The 22,789-nt window shown below is 50.7% G+C and overlaps 1 protein-coding gene across 1 annotated transcript in view; it reads left to right on the top strand.

Annotated features, from left to right (window-relative positions):
• The window catches only part of TERB1 (telomere repeat binding bouquet formation protein 1), a 643,822-nt gene that overhangs the window by 608,729 nt on the left and 12,304 nt on the right, over positions 1-22,789 (top strand). The window contains exon 22 of the mRNA XM_029608198.1: positions 4,056-4,265. Coding sequence (XP_029464058.1) covers positions 4,056-4,265 — 210 coding nt within the window. The remainder of the gene's footprint in view (positions 1-4,055; positions 4,266-22,789) is intronic.

Here is a 22,789-nt window from a genome sequence, read left to right as displayed (position 1 = left end):
TTTTTAATTGTATAGGACACTGTTTTGAGATGAGAATTGTTAACTAGAATTAGAACTTTTCTTATGAAAATGAGCCTCTTTTATTACCATTGTTCAAGGAATTTGAAAAATAGATCATAGGGTTATCTTTGGAGGCAGAGTGAAAAGAAATGAGAATTTACATTTTTTTTTGTTTTGAGACTTCCATTGTCTTGTCATGTGGTGGTGTAGTACAAGCAGATACAAACAGCCACACAAGTCAGGTGATGTCATCCGTTGGTGCTGCCACTGTTGCGGGAGCGCTAGCGAGCAGTCCCAATTCCAGGGAGAGTTGTGTGCCCTTGGACCACGGCATGACTGCAGAGAGCTCCGTAGAAGCACCGAGGCAGGTGAAACATGTCCAAGTACAGGCATCAGGCTGAAGACCAGGGACTCTGACCTCCGCTGAACCTGATGCATCAGAAGAGACCCAACAATGCAATGCTGGTCTCTGAGGTAGCCCTCCGGCCACTCCATAGCCCTTTCAGACCTACCGTACGGGAACAGCAAATACGTCAGGATGGACAGATGTCAAGGACAGGCGATGGCACTGAACAAGACAGGAACTCAAAGACTGAAGACACAAACAGACGATACTTGAAGATGGGGTCAGATGAAGGTAGATAAGGCTGAGGCAAGGCTGAAGAGAAGGACATCAGGAACATTGATGAAGACACTTAATGAGTGGAAAGACAAGAATTAAAACTCAGCATGAATAGAAATTCAGCCATGACTCGTAGCAGCAACCGACCTGGACTGAGCTTCGAAGACCCAGCGTGATCGACGCAGGCCAACCTGAAGAAGTGAAGGCTTCAGACTCGATGTGGAAGACGCACCAGAAGGTCATCCTGAAGTTGGAGAGGACGGCCCACTAGGAGGTAAAATTCGGAACCAGGACATCTGAGAAGAAGGCTTCCCTGAAAAAGGAACCAAAGAGTATGAACGCTTGAAAGTGAAGGATCTGAAGACGAGGACATCTGGACATGAAGATGTCTGGAACATCAGGACATCAGGACTTCAACCCCCAGGACACTCAGTCAAGAGCATCAAGGAGGTATCGAACTGAAAAACAAGACATCTGGACTTCGGACCCCTAGGTCACTCAACCAAGAGCATCGAGGAGGCACTGAGAGACAGAACAACTGGATGACGGACTTCAGGAAAGACAGGACATCAGAAGGCGAAGACTTCAGGAAGATCTGAAGGTGAGGACATCAAGAAGGTTGGACGACAGATATCTGAAGACAAGGACTTAGGATCCAGCAAGAGACCAAAACATGGAATGAAGATATAGATGAAGGATCAGGAACCACAGATGAGGACAAGGGAATTCCCACAAAGAACAGAGTGCCTCGAAGAAGCGGAGATGGACATTGGAGTCTCCTGGAATGAAGAGTTGGAACAGAGGATCCAGGAGCAGTCCAGTTCCATGACTGACTCCTTGGGAAGGCAACGAAGAAATGAAGACTGAGCCCTTTTGTAGGGCTGAAGAGGAAATGACTTGATGACATCACCAGGGGGGGCTGCAGGGCTACTCCCACCGTGGGCCCTTTAAATCCAGAGGAGAAGCGCGGCCACATGCCTAAGGAGGCAGGAAGTAGGACCTGGGACAGCAGCAGCCCACTGCTACAGCGAAGGAACAGGCCCGAGGCATTAGCGGCTCCCTGCCTCAGAGAAGGAAAGCTTCAGGTCGGCCTCCAGGCCGCGAAGGAAGAAAAGATAACGTCAGCGACCTCCAAGCTGCATGGGAGAAGCTGGGGGCGGTTCCATGCCGCGTGAAGGCGTTAGCGGCCTCCGGGCCACATAGGAAGGAAGCACTGGCAATGGCCTAGCCACGAAGAGGAAGGCAGCGGCAGCTCCCTGCCACCACAGCAGGAGAGAACATAGAGGTCGGTGGCCTCCTGGCCACAAGGCTGAAGGGCAGCGGCTCTTGCCGCGCAGAGACGGCATCAGCGACTTCCTGGCTGCATTGGAGGCACGGCGGCACGGCCCACCATGCAGAGATGGCATGGGTGGTCTCCGGACCACGGAGACAACGTCGGCAAAGCAGGCAACTGGAGGTGAAAGGCTGCTTGCGGCCTAGCCGCGAGCAGAATCGTAACAGTCACAGAAAACATTTTGCGCTCTCCTAGCCTCTGAAAGACTGAGCATGCATGGAAGCATGCATGGGTGCATGCATGGGAGTTCCAGTGCAAGCTGTCCAATGAAGCATCCAGTTGAGAATTTTTTTCTCTCTTCTCAGTCTCATCATGATTTGTCAGGTGTATTCTAATTTTATTTTATTTTTATTTGGTTTCTATAATTCCTGAACGGGAAAAAAAATGTTTTTTGTTTTAACTCCCCTCCTGACAGGTATCATGTCCACTTAAATCTCTGAGATACGGTAAGGCCCCATTTAAACTGTGTGGCTGATTTGTGCTATTGTCTGTTAGGCTTTGTAGGTTTCATAGACCTTGGCCCGAGGTGGGAGTTGACTCTCCCTGTGGGGTTGAGCCCCACAGGGCCCCATTGTCAGGAGGCGAGGTGAGATGGAATCACAGACAACTGGACCACAGTTGTGGCCCAGGAGCAAGGAGGCATAGACGAGTTATCTGCGTCACAGTCACGTGATCGCAGACACCTGCACTGAGGCAATAATGTGGGGTGCCCTGAGCAGCGAGGTCTGACAGAACAGTCCAAAGTATTCCAATGCTGAGCAGGTCAGGAGACGGGTTAAACCAGAGGAAAGATCTCCAAGGCAGAGATGCAACAAACAGGCCCGAGAAGTGGGAAAGTATAGCGACAGGATCTCTGGAGTAGTAGCGCTAGGACCACCCCGAGGAGCGGGGAGGCGTAGAGACAATGTCCGGTGTGGTCACGCTGAGGCTACCCTGAGGAGTGGGGAAGCGTGGAGATAGGATCTCTGGCTAAGTCACGCTGAGGCTACCCCGAGGAGCGGGGCAGTGCAGGACAAAGTCCCGAAAAGGAAGCGCAGAGCAGGCCCCTGAAGAGCGGGTACCCAGAGCCAGAATCCAAGGTTGCAGTGTAAGGATGCAAGGCAGGAACCGCAGGTCCAGAGAAGGTACAAGCACCACAAGACCTCTGGGAACTTGTTGCCAAGTCGGTTAGCGTAGACCAAAGGAGGTGCTTAAATATCTCAGACTTGTGATGTCATCAGCTGGGGACGCCCCTGGAGTTCCTGCCATAGGGCCTTTAAAGGGAGGCCAAGTGGCGCGCGCGCCTAGGAAGGGCCGTAGTCGGAGAATAGGTCGGTGGCATCCCAGCCGCCAAGTGGAGTCTCAAAACCCGAGGAACACAGCGGTAACGGCAAGCCACAGCTGCGAGCTTACCCGGAGTGGAGAGCAGGGCCAGACATAACGTGAGTTGGATCGGCCATGGCCACCTACGGCCGACGATCATAACACTGTCCACAAAGAACATTTGTTATAATTAAGCATTTTGACTTTACCAAGATTTTAAAACTGTCAGTTATTTTAAATTCAATTTGAAACCTGGTTAACAGGCGTGGCCCGGTTTATTTTAACTATCTGTGAATTGTGATTAAAAATATTTTGTAACATAAGTTTTATTGTTTTTATTTATGTTAAAATCTGTAATCCATCCAGAACAGCATTGTATGTGTGTGGAAAAACAACATCTTTTAAAATAAATGTGCATTACAAAGGGAGATAAGATTCCATCACCCGCATATGTCAGTTTGTACCTCTGTTTTACCTCATAACTTTGTTTTGATATCTAACATATGATGGATACACAGTATAGTAAATTGGTTTATTGTAACAAGGCAGTAGCCAGTAGCACTGAAACTTTTCCTTCTACTCTCTCCTGGTTTATCTTTGTTTTAAGGAAATCCTAATGATTATGCATGAGTTTAAGAACTTAATTTTTATGTGGGTCTCATGCTTGTTCATGAGCCAGAGCAACTGCTAGAGGGAGGTTTGCTGATTCAAGAACCGCTGCCCTCAGCTATTATAAACTATCATCAAATGCAGAAAAATAAATGTTTTGTTGATCTAGTCCCATGTTGTTCTTGGCAGAGTTCTGAGAATCCCTCTTCCAGTGTATGTATAGGAGAATTCAACAAGAAGAAACGAAGAATTCGTAAAGAATTCACAAAAGAAGAATTGAGCTATCTTGAGGATGGTGTAAAGAAATTGGGACATCACTGGAATTCAATCTTGTGGTCTTACCCATTTCAAAAAGGACGAACAAATGTGGATCTTGCCAAGAAGTACCAAAAACTACAGGTAAAACAACTGATTTAACTTGTGTTTTCATCTCATTACTTTTTAAAGTCTTTTTAAGCCTCTTCTAAAGAGACTTTTCAATCTAGCTGAATCAGAAAGTTGCATAGTGTTAATTTTCTCCATATGGTGACTTGAATAATGATTTATTTTCACTGTAATTCATAAATATTGTATGTTAAAATAAAATTGTACCTTCTCTGGTAGTATATCATATTCTTATTGAGACCATCAGGAAACCTCATGCTCCCTCAGTGGCTACCTGAGAGGTTTTATCCACTCAACAGTAGTATTTAGCTGAGTTACATGAGTCAGCAAAGTTAAAGTGTTTTCCTTTTTTTTTTTTTTTTGGCTCATCTGTTCTGTTGAGCAGTATAAAGAGGGAAATTTTCAAAGGACTTTGCCTGAGTAACTAGTCAGTTCCCCAAGCTGAAAAGTACCCTGCCCTCAGCAGCCACAGCATGCATGCTTGCAGCCACAGCAAAAGGGACAGAGGAAGATAAATCAACACAGGGATTTCATTTTGAAACCTATACACTCACTTTACTACGCATACTTTTGCATCATCTATAAAGTAGATACAAAGTCCACAGATATTTTTGTACCCATGGTTCCCATCTCCAAGTTTCCCAGAATTTTAAAAAATTGCTCCATAAATGAGTAGCTATTTTATGTATCCAGTTCACTTTCTATCAATGAAACTATTATAACTGCTAGATGCAAAACTATTGTGTTTTGCCATTTTTTTTATACCTGTGCACATGTTTTCTGTATTCAGTTCTTATCTACTTCAAGAGCAATCCAAATGAGGTATGTTTTCAACTTAGACTGGAAGTCTTCAGTATGGGGAAGCTATTCCAGCTGTTATAGTGCATACATGTCCCATTACAGAGGGAAAAATTGGCACAACCTCTTGGCACTGCATTTTGTGCTGTTGCTCCTACTGAGGTCCTATGGTGGCCAGAGGGCAGGAGCTGAGGAATGTCCTAGTGTTGAGAGAGGAAAATGAGTAGCATCTGCAGCAGATGATTCTCCAGACATTTGCCCACCACATCTTGCCTTAGCAGTGGGAGAGGAGTAAGCAGCAATTAGGGCTCTCCTGGAGTGCCTGATTTCTGGTCTCTGGTTTCTCTTCTCCTATCCTAGAAAATGATCAACAGAAATATCTCCAGCCAGTTATTGACAAATGGCTGCTTTTCTGCACAGTTTTACTGATTTAGTGCAGAGGGAAGAAAAAACCTAAATTTGTCATGGACCCTTAGGTATTCTGGTAGTTGGTGTGTTAAGAACACCCATTGCTTCAGCTGTGACCCCCTCATGCCTTTAAAAAAAAACAAGGGAGAATTCTAAAAATTCTTTTTTAAAACAAATTTAATTTTTTCTCCCTGGACAAACAGGATGGTAGTCCTCACATGTGGTGACGTCAGCAGACGGAGCCCTATCATGGAAAACTTTTCTGTCAAAGTTTCTAGAACTTTTGACTGGCACACTAAGCATGCCCACTGTGCTAATCCCTGTAGCCACAGGGGTCTCCCTTCAATCTCTTTTATTCCACGCTGCAGTTTGCCTCGCGGTTAGGAGCTCTGTGAGAATTCTTTCACTATATTTCCTCACAGAAAAACTTGAAGTTTACTTCACAAAAAAAGTTCCCTCATAGGGGTCTCCCATCGCGACATTGTTTTTTGTCGCTTGATGAGTAAAATTCCTGCTCCCCTTTCCTCGGTGTTCACGGGCCATCAACCGTTTTTTGTGGTCCCTTTTTTCCATCATGGCAATGGGTTTTAGAAAATGCCAGGAGTGTCCCCGTACCATGTCGATTACCGACCCACATGATGTCTGTGTGCTGTGCATGTTATGCTCAGGCTTGTGAACCCTTGGGCCGACGGGAGGATAGAATACATTAGGAGGAAGATCCGAAGGTTCTCCCGTCGGGTGGCGAGGCAGGAGCAGAAGATGTGACCAGCTGACCCTCGGCACTGAAGACAGAGGCGACTGTGGAGGCAGACGAGGAGTCGAGACGTTTGAAGAGAGGAAGTGTGTCTTCACCACTGGAAGCCCACGGTCCACCCAGGAGGAGCCCGTAGGGACCCGGACCGCTGGGACTTAGGTGGACCTTTGAGAGGTTGGGAGTTCGGTGCAAGGGCTGAGTGGAGCTTCACCCCTGGAAGCCCGCGGTCCCCCTGGGAGGAGCCCGTAGGGACCCGGGTCGCTGGGACTTAGGCGGGCCCTTGGAGACAATGGTCAAGAAGAGTCCGAGGTCAAGTGCCAGAGGGTAGTCGCTCACCAGTCCGAGGTCACACACCGAGGGATCACCACTTGCCAATCCAAAGTCGCACACCAGAGAATCACCGCTTGCCAATCCGAAGTCAATACCAGGAATCACCACTAGCCGATCCGAAGTCAGGAACCAGGAACACCAGACGAAACAGGAACAAAGATCCAAAGCACAAGAACTCACCGAAGCAAGCAGACCTGACTAACCAAGGAAGTTGCCAAGTCAAGGAATGAGCAGAGGAAGCCGCCCTTTATACTTCCCCTGCTCTGGCTGATAGAGAACAGCTGAAGCTAGTTAAAGGGATCAGGTCCCTTTAAATCTGTCAAGGAGGCGCGGCCTCGCGCCTAAAGATGGTGGCGGCCATATTGGATTTCCTCTGTGGAGAAAATCGCGGCTGGACGCCACGAAGGGGGAGCAGGGACAGCTCCCCCTGCGACGAGCAGCACAGGGACCCGTGCCAGAGCGACGGTCCTCGAGACAGGGCCTTCCCCCGGGACTCCCGTGGCGGTTCGACATCGCGGGCAAGGTAGGGGACCGCGGCCGTGGCCTACCACGGCCGCGGAACACAACAGTACCCCCCTCTTTAGGGCGCCTCCCCGGAGGCCTGGGTTTAGCCGGATGGTCCCTGTGGAACTGCTCCAGTAGATCCCGGTCCAGGATGTTAGCCAATGGCTCCCAGGAGTTTTCTTCGGACCGAAGCCCTCCCCTGCTAGCAGGTACTCCTAATTCTTCCGGTGTTTCCTCACATCTAATACCTCTCGGACCTGATAGGTGAGCTCATCTTTGGAGGCGACAGTTTGGGGAGTCGGAGGCACGCTGGAAGGCCATGATAAAACTAGAGTCTTCAGGAGGGACACATGGAACGTGTTGTGTATCTTAAGGGAAGGCGGAAGATGAAGTTGATACGAGAAAGCACCCACCTGCCGGATGATGGGAATTGGCCCGATGAAACGTGGGGCTAGTTGCGCTGATGGTAGCTTCAGGCGGATGAACTGCGTGCTCAACCAAACCTTTTGGCCCAGCCTGAGAGGTGGGTTTGGTCTTCTTCGTTGGCCAGCATACCTCTTAGCCGCCTGACTGGCCTTGATCAGGGCGCGCTGTGTGATATCCACAGGCGGTGTAGCTCGTCTGCAGAGAGTTGGGCTACCGGGGACATCACAGAGATGGGGACAGGCAGCGGCGGACGTGGCTGTTTCCCATATACTATCTGGAACGGGGAGGATCCAGTAGCCGCGGAGCAATGAGAATTAAGAGCAAATTCGGCCCAGGGTAGCAGGCTAGTCCAGTCATCTTGTTTCTCGTTGATGTAAATGCGGAAGAACTGTTTCAGAGTCTGGTTGGTTCTCTCCGCGAGACCATTGGTCTGTGGGTGGTAAGGAGACATGTAGTCTAAGGTGATGTCGAACTTCTGGCAGAGGGCCCTCCAAAACTTGGCAGTAAATTGAGGCCCTCGATCCGTCAGGATGCTTTTAGGTAGGCCATGTAGCCTGAAGATGTGCTGGACAAACAGCTGGGCCAGCTGTGGAGAAGACGGCAATCCTGGCAACAGCACAAAGTGCGCCATTTTACTAAAGCGGTCCACGACCACCTATATCACCATGTTGCCACCGGATAGTGGCAGATCAACCACGAAATCGGTTGCCACATGGGTCTACGGTTCTGAAGGCGCAGGTAAGGGCTGAAGTAAGCCTGGAGTTGAACCAGGGATCCTTTTATGGTGGGCACATGCCTGGCAGGACTCCACGTACGCCCGAACATCTTTGTTAATTTTTGGCCACCAGTAGTACCTGCGCAGGGTTTGCAATGTCCGGGATTGTCCTGGGTGCCCGGAACAGCGTGAATCATGAGCCCATGCCAGGGCTTGCTTCTGCAAATGCAGAGGAACTAGAGTTTTCCTGGGCGGGATGGTTGTAGTGGCGGATAGCAGGATGCGTGACAGCTCAATGATGAACTGCGATTCATCGGAATCTTCCGTGGACTCAAACACCCGTGATAGGGCGTCAGCCTTGACATTCTTCCTGACCGGTCTGTACCGGAGGATAAAATTGAAGTCGGTGAAGAATAGGGCCCAACGGGCTTGTCGTAGGTTGAGTCGTTGTGCCCGATGCAGGTACTCTAAGTTTTTATGGTCGGTGTAGACTGTGAACTGGTGTTGTGCCCCCTCTAGCCATGGGAGCCACTCTTCTAAGGCTACCGTGATAGCTAAGAGCTCCTTGTCACCTATGGCATAGTTCCTCTCAGCCGGCAAGAACTGGCGGGAGAGGAAAGCACATGGGCGTAGCTTATGGCCTTCGGAGGCCTGGTTCAGAACAGCCCCTACTCCTTCTGAGGATGCGTCTACTTCGATAAAAAACGGCCGCTGCGGATCCGGATGCCGAAGGCATGGTTGTTGCATGAACGCCTCCTTGAGGCGACAAAAGGCGGCCTCTGCTCGCAGAGGCCAATTCTTGGAGTCCGCGCCTTTCCGGGTCAGGGCTGTCATCGGGGCCACGATGGACGCATAATGAGGAATAAAAGACTGGTAATAGTTTGCGAAGCCCAGGAACCTTTGGAGTGCCTTTAGTCCAGATAGCTGTGGCCATTCCCGAATGGCTTTTAGCTTCTGAGGGTCCGGAATCTTTGACTGGAGACTATATACCCCAGGAAGGGAAGAGACTCCTGTTCAAAGAGGCACTTTTCAAGCTTCGCATACAATTTATGTTTCCTGAGGCATTGTAAAACTTGGACGACGTGCTGGCGGTGGGTGGCCAGAGTGTCGGAGAAAATCAAAATGTCATCTAAGTATACAACCACGCACTGGTTCAAGAGATTGCTGAGTATCTCATTCATGGTATTCTGGAATACTGCGGGAGCATTACAGAGCCCGAACGGCATCACCAAATACTCATAGTGGCCGTCTCGGGTGTTGAAGGCCGTCTTCCATTCATCACCTCCTTGATTCGGATGAGGTAGTAAGCCCCTCGAAGGTCCAACTTGGAAAAGATCCTAGCACCTTGTAGCCGGTCAAAGAGCTCAGAGATGAGGGGCAAGGGATAATGGTCCTTGACCGTTATAGATTTCAAACCCCGATAGTCAATACAAGGACAAAGGCTTCCGTCCTTCTTTGTGACAAAGAAGAATCCTGCCCCTGCAGGAGACTTAGATTTCCGATTGAAACCTCTCTCCAGGTTTTCCTCGATGTATTCTTTCATGGCCTGCGTCTCGGCCGGCGAGAGGGCATAGTTGCACCCTCGAAGAGGTTCCATACCTGGGAGGAGATTGATAGCACAATCGAAGGATCGATGAGGTGGAAGTATCTCGGCCCGTTGTTTCAAGAAAACATCCGTGTATGAGGCGTAGGGGACCGGCAGGCCTGGAAGGCTGGTGGAGGCGATGGAGCAGGAAGCTGGAGTCACAGATTGGAGGCAATTGCTGTGGCAATTCGGCCCCCAGCGAGACAGCTGTAAGGTCTTCCAGTCGAACTGAGGCTCGTGCTCCTGGAGCCAGGGAAGGCCTAGGACGACCGGATGAATGGAATACTCCAAAACGTAGAATGGTTTCTGCTCTTGATGGAGGACCCCAGCCCTCAGCTGGACGGGAATCGTGGTGTGTGTCACCTGTTTTGGAAGGGGCTTCCCTTGGATCGAGGAGATGACCATGGGAACAGGGAGACAAACTTGTGGAATCTTTAAGTATTCCACCAGGCTTTTCATTATAAAATTGCCGCCGGCGCCGGAGTCCACTAGAGCTAGCGTGTGGAACTCCCCATCCGCCGAGGTTAACGCCACTGGCAGCGTTAGTGGAGGTGCAGGTGAAGTACGGCCCAGGAAGAGACCTCCTTCAGGACCTAGGCCCGGGAGTTTTCTGGTCGTGCTGGGCAGGCAGCTATTCAATGGTCTGCTGTGCCGCAATAAAAGCAAAGTCCTTCCTTCGTGCGCCGCCGACATTCTTGAGGAGAGACTCTCCCATGACCCAACTCCATAGGCTCCTCGGTGGGTGCTCGAAGGGCTTCTGATGCACTCTTGGAAGAAGGTGAGGGCCTTCTCGCTGCCTTTACTACCGGAAGGCGAAACCTCATCCGACGAGACACTCGATTGGCCAATTCTATCATGCCATTGAGGCCATCTGGGAGTTCCTTTGCCGCTAGCTCATTCTGAAGGCGCGAGGCTAGCCCTTCCAAGAAGATCCCGTGGAGGCAATATTCTCTCCAATTCAGCTCTGCGGCCAGGGTATGGAATTCCGTTGCGTATTCGGCCACTGTCCGAGTACCCTGTCGCAATCGGAGCAATTCTGAGACCGCAGTGGGTTTGCGGACAGGCTCATCAAAAATCTGCCGGAAAGCGGACAGAAACTGACTCAAGTTTTCGAAGACAGGGTCCCTTCTCTCCCACAGATGAGAGGCCCAGATCAGAGGCTTTCCGTCAAGCAGGGACATAATGTAGCTGGTTTTGACCAGGTCGTTGGGAAACTGTGCAGGCAGCAAGGAAAAGCGGACCTGGCACTGGCTAAGGAATCCTCAACACAACTTCACATCTCCGGCGTATCGAGAGGGTGCTGGGAGTTGTGTGGGAGTTACTTGCCCCAGATCGCCCACGGAGGCCTGGACGGCGCCTGACTGAGTAGGGCGGCGTCCTTGAGCCCTGGGAGGGGACGGAAGCGTAGGGTTCATGGGCCCTAATGCCTCGAGGCATTGGGTCAGGCCCTGCACCGCAGAGACCAGGGCATCGAGGATCTGTTGCTGATCCTTCAGGCGCTGGGCCATTCCGGGAATGGCCTGACGGGCAGATACCTCTGCCGGGTCCATGGACTTGGCAATCTGTTATGCTCAGGCTTGTGAAACCTTGGGCCGAGGGGAGGATGGAATAACTTATGAGGAAGATCCGAAGGTTCTCCCGTCGGGTGGCGAGGCAGGAGCAGAAGATATGACCAGCTGACCCTAGGCACTGAAGCTGAGGCGACTGTGGAGGCAGACGAGGAGTCAAGACGTTTGAAGAGAGGAAGTGTGTCTTCGCCACTGGAAGCCCGCGGTCCCACCAGGAGGAGCCCGTAGGGACCCAGACCACTGGGACTTAGGTGGACCTTTGAGAGGTCGGGAGTTCGGTGCAAGGGCTGACTGGAGCTTTACCCCTGGAAGCCCGCGGTCCCCCCGGGAGGAGCCCGTAGGGACCTGGGCTGCTGGGACTTAGGCGGGCCCATGGAGACAACGGTCAAGAAGAGTCCGAGGTCAAGTGCCAGAGGGTCGTCGCTCACCAGTCCGAGGTCACACACCGAGGGATCACCACTTGCCAGTCCGAAGTTGCACACCAGAGAATCACCACTTGCCAATCCAAAGTCAATACCAGGAATCACCGCTAGCTGATCCGAAGTCAGGAACCAGGAACACCAGGCGAAACAGGAACAAAGATCCAAAGCACAGGAACTCACCGAAGCAAGCAGACCTGACAAACCAAGGAAGTTGCCAAGTCAAGGAATGAGCAGAGGAAACCACCCGTTATACTTCCCCTGCTCTGGCTGATAGAGAACAGCTGAAGCCCTTTAAATCTGTCAAGGAGGCGTGGCCTCACACCTAAAGATGGTGGTGGCCATCTTGGATTTCCTCCATGGAGGAAATCGGTGCTGGACGCCGCGAGTGGGGAGCAGGGACGGCTCCCCCTGCAGCGAGCAGCACAGGGACCTGTTCCGGACCGACGGGCTTCGAGTCAGGACCTTCACCTGGGACTCCCGCAGCGCTTCGCCGTCGCGGGCAAGGTAGGGGACCGCGGTCGTGGCCTACCACGGCCGCGGAACATAACAGTGCCTCGGCTCATCACACGAGGTTTGTTGATGCCCAAGCTGTGCTCAAATGACCCCGAAGGGCAGGCGAGCCCACCTAGACAAGATGGAGTCCCTTTTCAAAATCAAGAACTCCATCGACATCCACTCAGTTGTCACCAGCAGGAACATCGAAAAAATCCATCGACAGACCTCGCCGGGAGTACCAAGGCAGCGGTGACCATCCGTCACCGACATCTAAGGCATTGGCATTGTCTTCCTCGGTGCCGGAGAAAGACCGGACCGAGTACCGAGGGAAACATCGTCAGCGGCACCGAAGCGATTCCACTCCCGGTGCTGGCACAGACACCACATCGGCCTTTATGGCTATTGACCCGACTGCAAAGAGGACATGGGTAGAGGAGCCTCCAACCTCCTCTTCATCCGAGATACCGAGGCGATCCCCACCGATATCGGTGCCGGATACTGAGCCCCCACAAACTCCTGTGGAGGTGCCAGTAGCACCTATCCTGCCTTCCCCTGTAGCTGTGTTACCGATACCAGCTTCCAGGGAGGAGCTGGACATACTTGTCTGACAGGCTGCCCTCGATGCCCTCCGGAACCTACAGCTGCCATTGATATTTACACCACTGCTCGACCACCTGGACACACTCATCGGATTCGGTGCCCTTCTGACCCACCCTGGTCCGCCAATGCCAAAACAACCTATAGAGTCTCTGAAACCCCCGTTACCCATTCCGGGGTCCTCGGAAGACAAAGGCATGGACTCCAGTCCTCTTCCAGCAACGCTTCCACCGATGCCAGAACCGGTTCCTGGTCCATTGGGGCTCTCGGGACCAAGATGCCCACAATTCCCCTCGATGCATCGATGTCGCCGAAATTTGGATCTGTGCCACTGCATCCTCCATCGAGGGATCCGTTAATGCCAACACGTCCTGTAGTACCAGCTTTGTTCCCTCCCCCGGGATTTCAGCCAGAGACCCCGTATGACCCATGGGAGGATGTTGACATCGACAATTATATGGAGGACATACTCTCAGAACCATGTCCTCCAGAAGAAAGTAAACTGTCTCCCCCAGAAGACCTCTCCTTTGCTAATTTTGTAAAGGAAATGTCAGAGACAATCCCTTTTTGACCTGGTCACAGAGGAAGACACACGTCATAAAACATTGGAAGTCCTCCAATTTGTGATGCTCCCAAAGAAATTATGGCTATTCCCATCCACGAGGTACTCTTGGATCTCCAACATCGTCTATGGGAGCACCCTTGCACTGTCCCACCAGTAAATAGTAAGACAGATGCAATGTATCTGGTCCAGCATACTCCAGGATTCCAAATGCCCCAACTACCCCACCAATCAGTGGTAGTTGAATCTACATAGAAAAAGGCCAGGAGACTGCACCCTCACTCTTCATCGCCCCCTGGAAAAGACCAAAAATTCCTGGATATTTTGGGTCAAAAAATCTTTCAGGGCTCTATGCTAGTGTCACGCATAGCTGCATATCAACTATATATTTCACAATATCAGAGGAATCTCTGGAAGAAAGTTCAGGGAATAGCTGACTCTCTTCCCCAACAACAACAAAATAACCTCAATGCCATACTACACAAAGGCCTTGAGGCTGGAAAGCATGAAGTAAGGGCTGCTTACGATTCCTTTGAGACTGCTTCTCATTTATCAGCAACGGGAATCAGCACCAGAAGGTGGGCCTGGCTTAAGGCATCTGAATTGCGAACTGAAGTCCAAGACAAGCTCGCTGATCTGCCGTGTACCAGAGAAAATCAGTTGAGCCACTGCGTCCTGTAAGACCATCACGAGACCCTGCGGCAATTGTCCATGGTTACTACGGAGGCTCCCTCTTCTGTAAGAAGGACCACGAGAAGGGACCCTAGAAGACCGTTTTATCGCTCACACAAATATTACCCACCTACATCTCGCGTGAGACTAACCAAACCACCTCAGAGGACATCCACGACAGCCCAAGCCATCCAGTCCTCAGCCACCCCCGCAAACAGGCCAAACCTCTGGATTTTGAAATCATATCCAGAGAACTGCAGCCACTCCACAAATCCAAACCAAGACTTGCCAGTAGGAGGCTGGATTCACCACTTCATAACCAACAGGCTCAGCATTACCACAGACCAATGGGTTATATCCATCATAACCCAGGGATACCATCTATACTTCCTCATGCTACCCCCGGATTCACCACCCAATCCACTGTGGATGCAAAAAGATCACACAAGTCTTCTAGAGTCAGAACTGTCCACCCTTCTGAGCGCCAGGGCTGTGGAAGCCATTCCCCGAGCACAGCAGGGCAGAGGGTTCTACTCCCGCTATTTTCTTATTCCAAAGAAATCAGGCAGCTTCCGCCCTCTCCTAGACCTGTTGTGATTCTGCCCTCTGGGCAGCCTCTTACCTTCTCTCTGCCTGCCCCGTGGCCTGGAGGCCGCAGTCCCCAGTCTTTCTTGCGGCTGGAGCCGCTCCTCAGTGTGCCCTCTGCGGCTTGAGAGCTGCCGACAATGCTGGGCCTGTTCCTTGGCCCTGCCCTGCTCTTTGGCGTTAGCAGCAGCATGGCCACTGGCCATGGTCCTGCACAACTTCCTGCTTCTTGTTCCTAAGGTGCGGGCCGCATCTCTTCACAAGATTTAAAGGGCCCATGGCCGGATATGCCCTGGGCCCTACCTGATGACTGTTTCCTGTCTCAGCCCTATAAAAGGGCTCCTCCAACACTTCTGTCTTGCCTTGAAGTTACTTGCTCCTGGAAGTCTCATCTTCCAGCGCTCTGTCAGGTCTTCGTTCTTCGTTGGAGCTCCATGTCTCATCTGCTTACTGTGTTCGTGGCTTCCCAATGTTCCATGTCTTTGTCTTGAGGTTCCTAGTCCAGGCTTCCTGATGATTTACTCCCTGATGTTCCAGGCTTCCTGATGTTCCGAAGTTCCGCTCCTTATTCGCTCGTTCCGAGTCCTCTTGACCTTCCAGCTTCTTTGGTTCTCCAGATTATACCTTGTTGGGTTAAATCCGTCTCGTCTATTCCTGTTCTCGTCATTGGAGTTTTGTCTTAGCTGGATTCCCTTCCTGCGCTTGTCTCGCTCTCTGCGTGGTCTGTGACCAGCCTCTCCAGGTTGTGTAGGGCGCACAGTGGGACAGGGTGGTCCGCGACCAGTCCTGCGGGTGGACTGTGTAGGGCACCCTGAGAGACAGTGCCAGTGTCCGCACCTTCCCAGCTTCTTGTCTCGTCGAAGAGTCTTCCAAGTTCCTCGTTTCGTGAAGAGTCTTCCAAGATACTCATGCACTTCCAGAGTCTTCTCATCCATGTCTTGAGTCTTCTGTGTCACAAGGCCTCCATCTGCCCTCATCCTAAGTCCGGCCTGCTGCTTCTTGCCGATACCTAGCGGCAGGCCCGAAAGGGCTGGGAACGGTCAGAGGACTGTTCAAATGCCAACATAGTGTTTTTGGCTTCCAGAAGCATTCAGGTCTGGCAGAGGTTCAAACTTAGTCTTCGCCCATGCTGTGATACGCCTCGCCAACCCTCGGTGCTGTCTTGGATTCGTCTGGGGTCGTGCCGAGGCCCAAGGACACACATTCCCCTCAAGTCTGGATCGCTCTCCTAGCGTTCCCTAACATAACAAGACCTCTGCAATCTCAACAAATTTCTACAGAAAGAAAAATTCAGGATGGTGTCCCTGGGCACTATGCTTCCCCTTCTCCAAAAAGATTGGCTCTGTTATCTGGATCTTCAAGATGCTTATGCTCACATTCCAATATCCCCACAGCACCACAAATACCTGCGTTTTATAATGGGACATCATCATTTTCATTACCGGGTTCTGCCTTTCGGACTTGCCTCGGCACCCCATATATTTACAAAGTGCCTAGCAGTGGCTGCGGCCCATCTACACAAGAACAGCATACACGTGTTTCCTTACCTGGAAAACTGGCTAATCAAGAGCCAATCCAAGCAAGGAGCTCTCAACGCTCTCAAGCTCACTATCAATCTCCTACACTCGTTGGGATTTCTCATCAACTTCCAAAAATCCCACCTGACTCCATCTCACCTCCTTACTTTCATCGGAGCAGATTTGGATACCACAGTCGCAAAGGCCTTCCTGCCCAATGACCACGCAGACACACTCTCCAAGCTAGCTTCTTCTCTGCGTACAAAAGAAACAACCTCAGCCCATCAATTCCTGATGTTGCTGGGCCACATGGCTTCCACGGTCCACGTCACTCCTATGGCCAGACTGGCCATGAGAATAACTCAATGGTCTTTAAAATCTCAGTGGCTCCAAGTCACTCAACCTCTTTCATCCCAGATTCATGTAACCCACCAGCTATGTCTATCGCTTCTCTGGTGGACAAACAAAGCAAACTTGCTGACAGGTCTACCCTTCCAGCAACCACTTCCACAAGGGACCTTAACCACAGATGCATCCAACTTGCTTTGGGGAGCTCATGTGAACAATCTTCAAACTCAAGGTACTTGGACACAGCTCAAAGCAATGTTTCAGATCAACTTCCTAGAGCTTCGAGCTGTACGTTATGCTCTATATGCGTTCAAGGACTGCCTTTTGCACAAGACTGTTCTCATACAAACAGACAACACAGTTGCAATGTGGTACTTAAACAAGCAGGGTGGCATAGGCTCTTATCTTCTCTGCCAAGAAGCTGCGCAGATCTGGGCCTGGTCAATGACATGGTCAGACGAAGCAGAGGTCGGGTCCAGGAGAAGATCAATGGCATGGTCAGGCAAAGCAGAGGTCGGCACCAGAAAGTCAATCTGAGGAAGGACAAGGAATCAGGAATGCAGGAACAAAGGAGAACAGGAACAGGTACTCGCAGGGATCAGGAACGCAGGAGAATCACCAGGAGGCAACTAGTACACAACCAGCGTGGAGACCTGTTGCAAAGGCAACTATCAGGAGCTGAGCCCGGCCTTATATACCGGAGCTTCAGTGACGTCATCATCCGGGGCTGCGGCCAAGTTCCCGCTGCGGGCCCTTTAAAGGTAGCAGTGTTGCGCGCTTGCGCTCCTCGGGAGGGGCATGGCACTGGATGGTGGCGTCTCAGCAGGCCACGCAGAGAGGCCCGTCATGGAACACAGAGGCTTGTAGCTGGATCACCGGGGGAGGCCCGAGGACAGAGCTGGCGGCCCACCGCCACCAGAGACCACCGCCACCAGAGACATGGAACTAGACGCTGGATTTGGCCATCACACACAACAGTTCATAGCCCCAAACGCTGCAACTCTGGGACTATACCTGCAAGTATCAATAGAGTGTTATGCCCTTCGGTCGCAGACAGCTGCAACCACTAATGCTGCCTTGTCATTTCTTGGACGAATGGCGGTCTCCGCCAACCACTGCCGACCTGCTTGGCTTTCCTGGGATGGCATGGGCAGTGCCGACTGCCATCTTGATTCAGGAATTACCTAGGCGCGCGTGCGCATGGGCCACTTTTGTACATGTCATGGCGGGAACCTCGGGGGCGCCCCCTCTGGATGACATCATGTACCAGCTGTACTTAAGCTGGCTGGCCCTACGCTATGACGAGTTAGCAAGGAGTTCCCTCGTTGCTGAATTCCGCTCCATATTTGGACTTCTGGTTCCAGACTCCACTCTTGGCGTGAAATGCTCCGGGTACCTGCTCTTCGGGGGCCCTTCCTTGTCTCTGGCTATCTGCTCCTCCTCGGACGCCTTGGACGTCTTCTATCCCGCTCCCAGGATCTCTCCTGGAACCATCTACTGTGAGTACTTTACTGCTTCAAACTTCAACTACACCAAGCCTCCTTGTGGGATCCTCTTCGGTGTACCCCATGCCTCGGGCCACTACCGCATCATCCCCAGTAGGAGTCACTCCAGTATACCTTGCGCTGCAGGTCAGGACCACACCATCGCTACAGGATCTTAGTCTGAGGTGCAGGAACCCTGAAGATCATCCCCTTACCACTACTGAAACACTTCTTCGGTGTACCCCACTCTGTGGGCCACTACCGGATCTTCACATCGGAGGTATCATCTCTGGGGTATTCCCCTCTGCTCTGAACTGTATTTACAGCACCTCCCGCTTCGCGGGCTGTGCCTTTCTTCTTTCTTAAAGACTCTATTCCACAGCTGTGTCTGATGCCACTGAGACTGTGCCTACCGACGGTGAGGCTCACAGGACTCCTCCCTGTGGGCAGAGACACCTCTCATCTCGGCCCAGGGTTCACACTATTACAAGTTATAACAAAGTGCCTTCAGAGCCTGAGCCTGGTCATAAACTATGAGAAATCCAGTCTCCAGCCAACCCAAGTCCTGCAGTTCATCGGAGCAAGGCTCCACAAGCTGAACCATACAGCATTCTTGCCCATCGACCGCGCAGACGTTTTACACAGCCTAGCCAAACAGTTGTGGTCCACCCTCATCACGTCGGCTCATCAGACCTCACCCTTCTTGGCCACATGGCGTATCCATGTGGTTCCTCACACCAGGCTACTCATGCACCACTTACAGTGGAGACTAAAGGCTCAGTGGACTCAATATCAGCAACCATTGTTGGACACAATCCACCTGATGCTCCATGCACAAGGATATAGTTTGGTGCCTACACCTACAATCGCTCACAACAGGCGCATTGTTCTGGCCACCTCCCCACAAAGTCATCCTAACCACAGACGCTTCTCAGACTGGATGGGGAGCCCACATCGGTCATCTGCGGACGCAGGGCCTGTGGTTGCCATTGGAGAGAGCTCAACAGATAAACCTCTTGGAGCTTCGAGCAATCTGGAATGCCCCACTCACATTCGTGGATCAGGTCCAAGGGAAGGTAGTCATGATCAACACAGACAATCAGGTGGCCATGTTTTACATCAACAAAAAAGGAGGATCCGGTTCTTGGAAGCTTTGCAAGGAAGCAGTAGCCATTCTGGAATGGGCTGCCCAGCACTCCATTAGCTTGCAGGCCACTTACCTCCCCAGATAGCAAATGCCTGCGGGGACCGCCTAAGCTGAATATTTCACCCACTCGAAGGGTCGCTGAACCAGAAGGTAGCAGACCAAGTATTTGCCCAGTGGGGTACTCCAATCATTGATCTGTTTGCGAAGGTACACAAGGTCGACTCTCTGTTTCCAAGCCCTCTCAGATTGGCGCAGGATGTCTTCCTCATCCCATGGTCAGGTGGTCTCTTCTCCGCCTACCCTCCCATTTCTCTGCTATCCTGCACTATGCAGAAGTTCATAGAGGACATCACCAACTTAATCCTTATCACCCCAGCCTGGCCACATCAACGACTGTCCAGGCCGACTATCAATAGCTCCACAGATTCTTCTGGCTCACGAAGAAGACCTCCTTTTGCAAGAAGGGGGAGCCCTGAGACACCCTATGCAGTCCTCTCTGCATCTTACAGCCTAGATTGAAAGGACACTACTAACAGAACAGGGGGTATCTTATGAAGTCCAAAACATCTTCACCTCCTCACGCAAGTAATCCACAAGGAGAAATTTATTATCTGAAGTGGAAGAGTTACTCTGCCTGGTGCCACGAAACCAGTTAGACCCGTTCACCTGCTTACCCGAAACCTGCTAGATTACCTACTCACTCTCTACCAGTCGGTTCTAGTGACAGCTTCGGTGAGTGCATGTCAGTGCGATAGCAGCCTATCACCACCCACTCAATGGCCAACTGTTGATCTCCCATTTCATGAGAGGCTTCCTATATCTCAGGTCCCCAGTGATGAAACCTCTTGTGCCCTGGAACCTGAACCTAGTTCTCAAAAAGTTAATGTTATCCCTGTTCGAGCCCATGGACAGTTCTCACATCAAGTATTTGACCTGGAAGGTAGTGTTTCTAGTAACTTTGACGTCGGCCAGAAGAGTCAGCAAATTACAGGTGCTGGTCCACTATCCTCCCTACTTACAGTTCGACCATAACAAGGTGATCTTTCAAACTCACCCTTCATTCTTACCCAAGGTGGTCTCTGTGTTCCACCTCAGTCAGACCATTACTCTTCCCACCTTCTTCCTGAAGCTGCTCGCTAATGCAGGCGACACCTGTTGCATACCCTGGACTGAAAGAGGGCGCTAGCCTACTACAAACGTAGGACCCAGGGGGATCACAGAGCTTTACAACTGTTTGTTTCCTTCAACCGGAATGCAACAGGTCTGCCAGTGGCAAAATGCACCATCGCCAGCTGGATTTCACAGTGCATCCAATTTTGCTACTCCAAGCGCTCCCACTTGCTCCCGACCAGAGTTAAAGCACATCAAGTCAGAGGTAGCTATATCAATCGCTCACCTACGCAATGTGCCGCTAGTGGACATCTGCAAGGCTGCCACCTGGTCATCATTGCACACCTTCACTGCCCATTACTGTCTGGACCAGCAGATGTCAACATACGCAGCGCTGGGAATGGCGGTGTTGACTGACTTCACACACCAAAACCTCCCACGACTGTCCATGGTAAGATGGGTTGTGCTCGCAGTGTGGATCCTGTAGTACGAGCAGGTGCCCATGTGTCAAGCAAGGCACAACCTGGGAGTTAGGGGCTCCCAGACAGCATGTCTAATTCAGCCCTGCTATCAGAAAAAAGCAAGTTTGCTTACTGTAAATAGGGTTTCCGTAGATAGCAGGATGAATTAGCCATGCATACCCACCTTCCTCTCTGGACAGCCTGAGATGGAGAAGAGGGGTGGGGAGATTTGCATTCAAAATTCTCCTATGCTATATTACAAACTGAGGAGGCAGAGTGCGCTGAACCACACGGGAAGACGCGCGCAGCCGCATAGGCAAAACTCTAATAGCTATGAAAAAGCTCTGCCCTCGAGGCCTCCCAGAGGGACGTCCCAGACAGCATGACTGGTTCATCCTGCTAGCTATGGAAACACTGTTTATGGTAAGCAAACTTGCTTTTACTTTGTACGTTCTGGCACTAATTATTTTGTCCTGTCCATGATTTATTACTTTCTCCTATTCCTTCCAATGGTTTGTATTTTCAGTCATCAATGAAAATTGAATGTTTTGTATACATGTCTTAGAACAGTACATATTAGCTGAAATGGTAAGTATACTCTATATAAGTAGCTGTTTAGATTATTACAAAGATTAGTAGAGACATAGAAGGGTGGGAGCTGGATATTGGATGAAGTATGGTATTTTCTATACTCATCTATCCAGGATGATAGAGAATTAATAAGGAAGAAACCAAAAACTGGCTTGGATAAGGGGGCAATATTCAAAAAATGGTCATATCATTATGATGGGATGTAACCTTGCTGTGGGAACAGGAATAACTAGATGGACCACTTAGTCTTATTCTGCTTTCATTTATTATGTTACTTTGTTAGTATGAATAATTAAAAACAAAATTCAGTGAAGAAAGTAGCATCTGTATAGATAGCTTTATTTGTAGGCCCAGGATACAGCTGCTTTCTTGATTGATTGGTGTGTGAAGGTTTTCAGTTCTAGGGAATTTTTTTTTTTTTTAAGTCTGTGAACCTAAGGCTCTGAACCACCAGAAAAAGAGAAGAAACTTATGGGTTTCAAACCTTTCAAAATAAATATTAATGAAAATGGGAAACCCCATTTCCCTGTACGTACCCAGATCAGTCCAGACTCCTGGGTTTTGCCTCCCTGCCAGCAGATGGAGAGAATGTTTTACTGACACTGCTACTTAACCACGTGTGCCACCTGTAGTTCCTCAGTATTTCTCTGACTTCAGCAGATGGTAGATGGGTGCAAAACCCGCAGTTCTGCAGTCTGGGCAATTTTTTTCTTTTTGGGCCTTCCTCCCAGGAGTTTTTTTAATCCTGGTGGGTTCTTCCCTATCCAGTTGAGGCAGGCGAGTCGGGGTTGGTGACCCTTATGTGTTCTCGGCCCGTGTGCTCGTGGGGTGTAAATCTGGTGGTCCAGATCCCTTCCCTTCACAAGGCCGCTCAAGCGGCTGTAGGCTTTAGGTATGCTTTTGGTCTGAGGCAGACTATTCTTTTTTGTAGACTTTTTCTCTCAGACAATTTGAAAAGAAAAAAAAGATGAATTATAAAAAGATCTGAAGGCAGTAGCACGGCTCTGCTGTGCAGGCGGCTTCCTCCTCAGTGTTTGGCGGCTGAAGTAGGTTTATTTTCTCCTGCTTGTGTTTTAGGCAGCTTCTCCCTGTTCACGATGGGCTGTGGCTCTGCATGCTGCAGATGCGGCTTGAAGCAGTCGTGGCTTAGTCGGCTTGGGCTATGCGTCCGATGTTCAGAGGGTGGGGAGGGCTTGTCCAATTTCCCTAAAGCTGCAAAACAGCATCAGAAGTCCTTTGCTTCCGTTTTGAGCATCTCCTTCCCCCGACGGCGCAGGGACGGTAGCTATCTTGGATTCACTTTTGGCTGTTCCTGCACTGTCAGGGGAGGGGGATTCTCCCCTTGCTTGTCTCCAGGTGCTATCAGGGGGACTAAGGAGAAAGGGAGCCCCATGCTGTCTCTGGCTCCTTTCCTGTGGGGTCTGGAGCATTAAGGCTATTCTCAACAGTCTTTGTGCTGC

The sequence above is a fragment of the Rhinatrema bivittatum genome, chromosome 7 (genome assembly GCF_901001135.1).
Source record: "Rhinatrema bivittatum chromosome 7, aRhiBiv1.1, whole genome shotgun sequence".
In the NCBI taxonomy this organism is placed as follows: domain Eukaryota; kingdom Metazoa; phylum Chordata; class Amphibia; order Gymnophiona; family Rhinatrematidae; genus Rhinatrema; species Rhinatrema bivittatum.
This window is presented reverse-complemented; position numbering and strand designations above follow the sequence as displayed.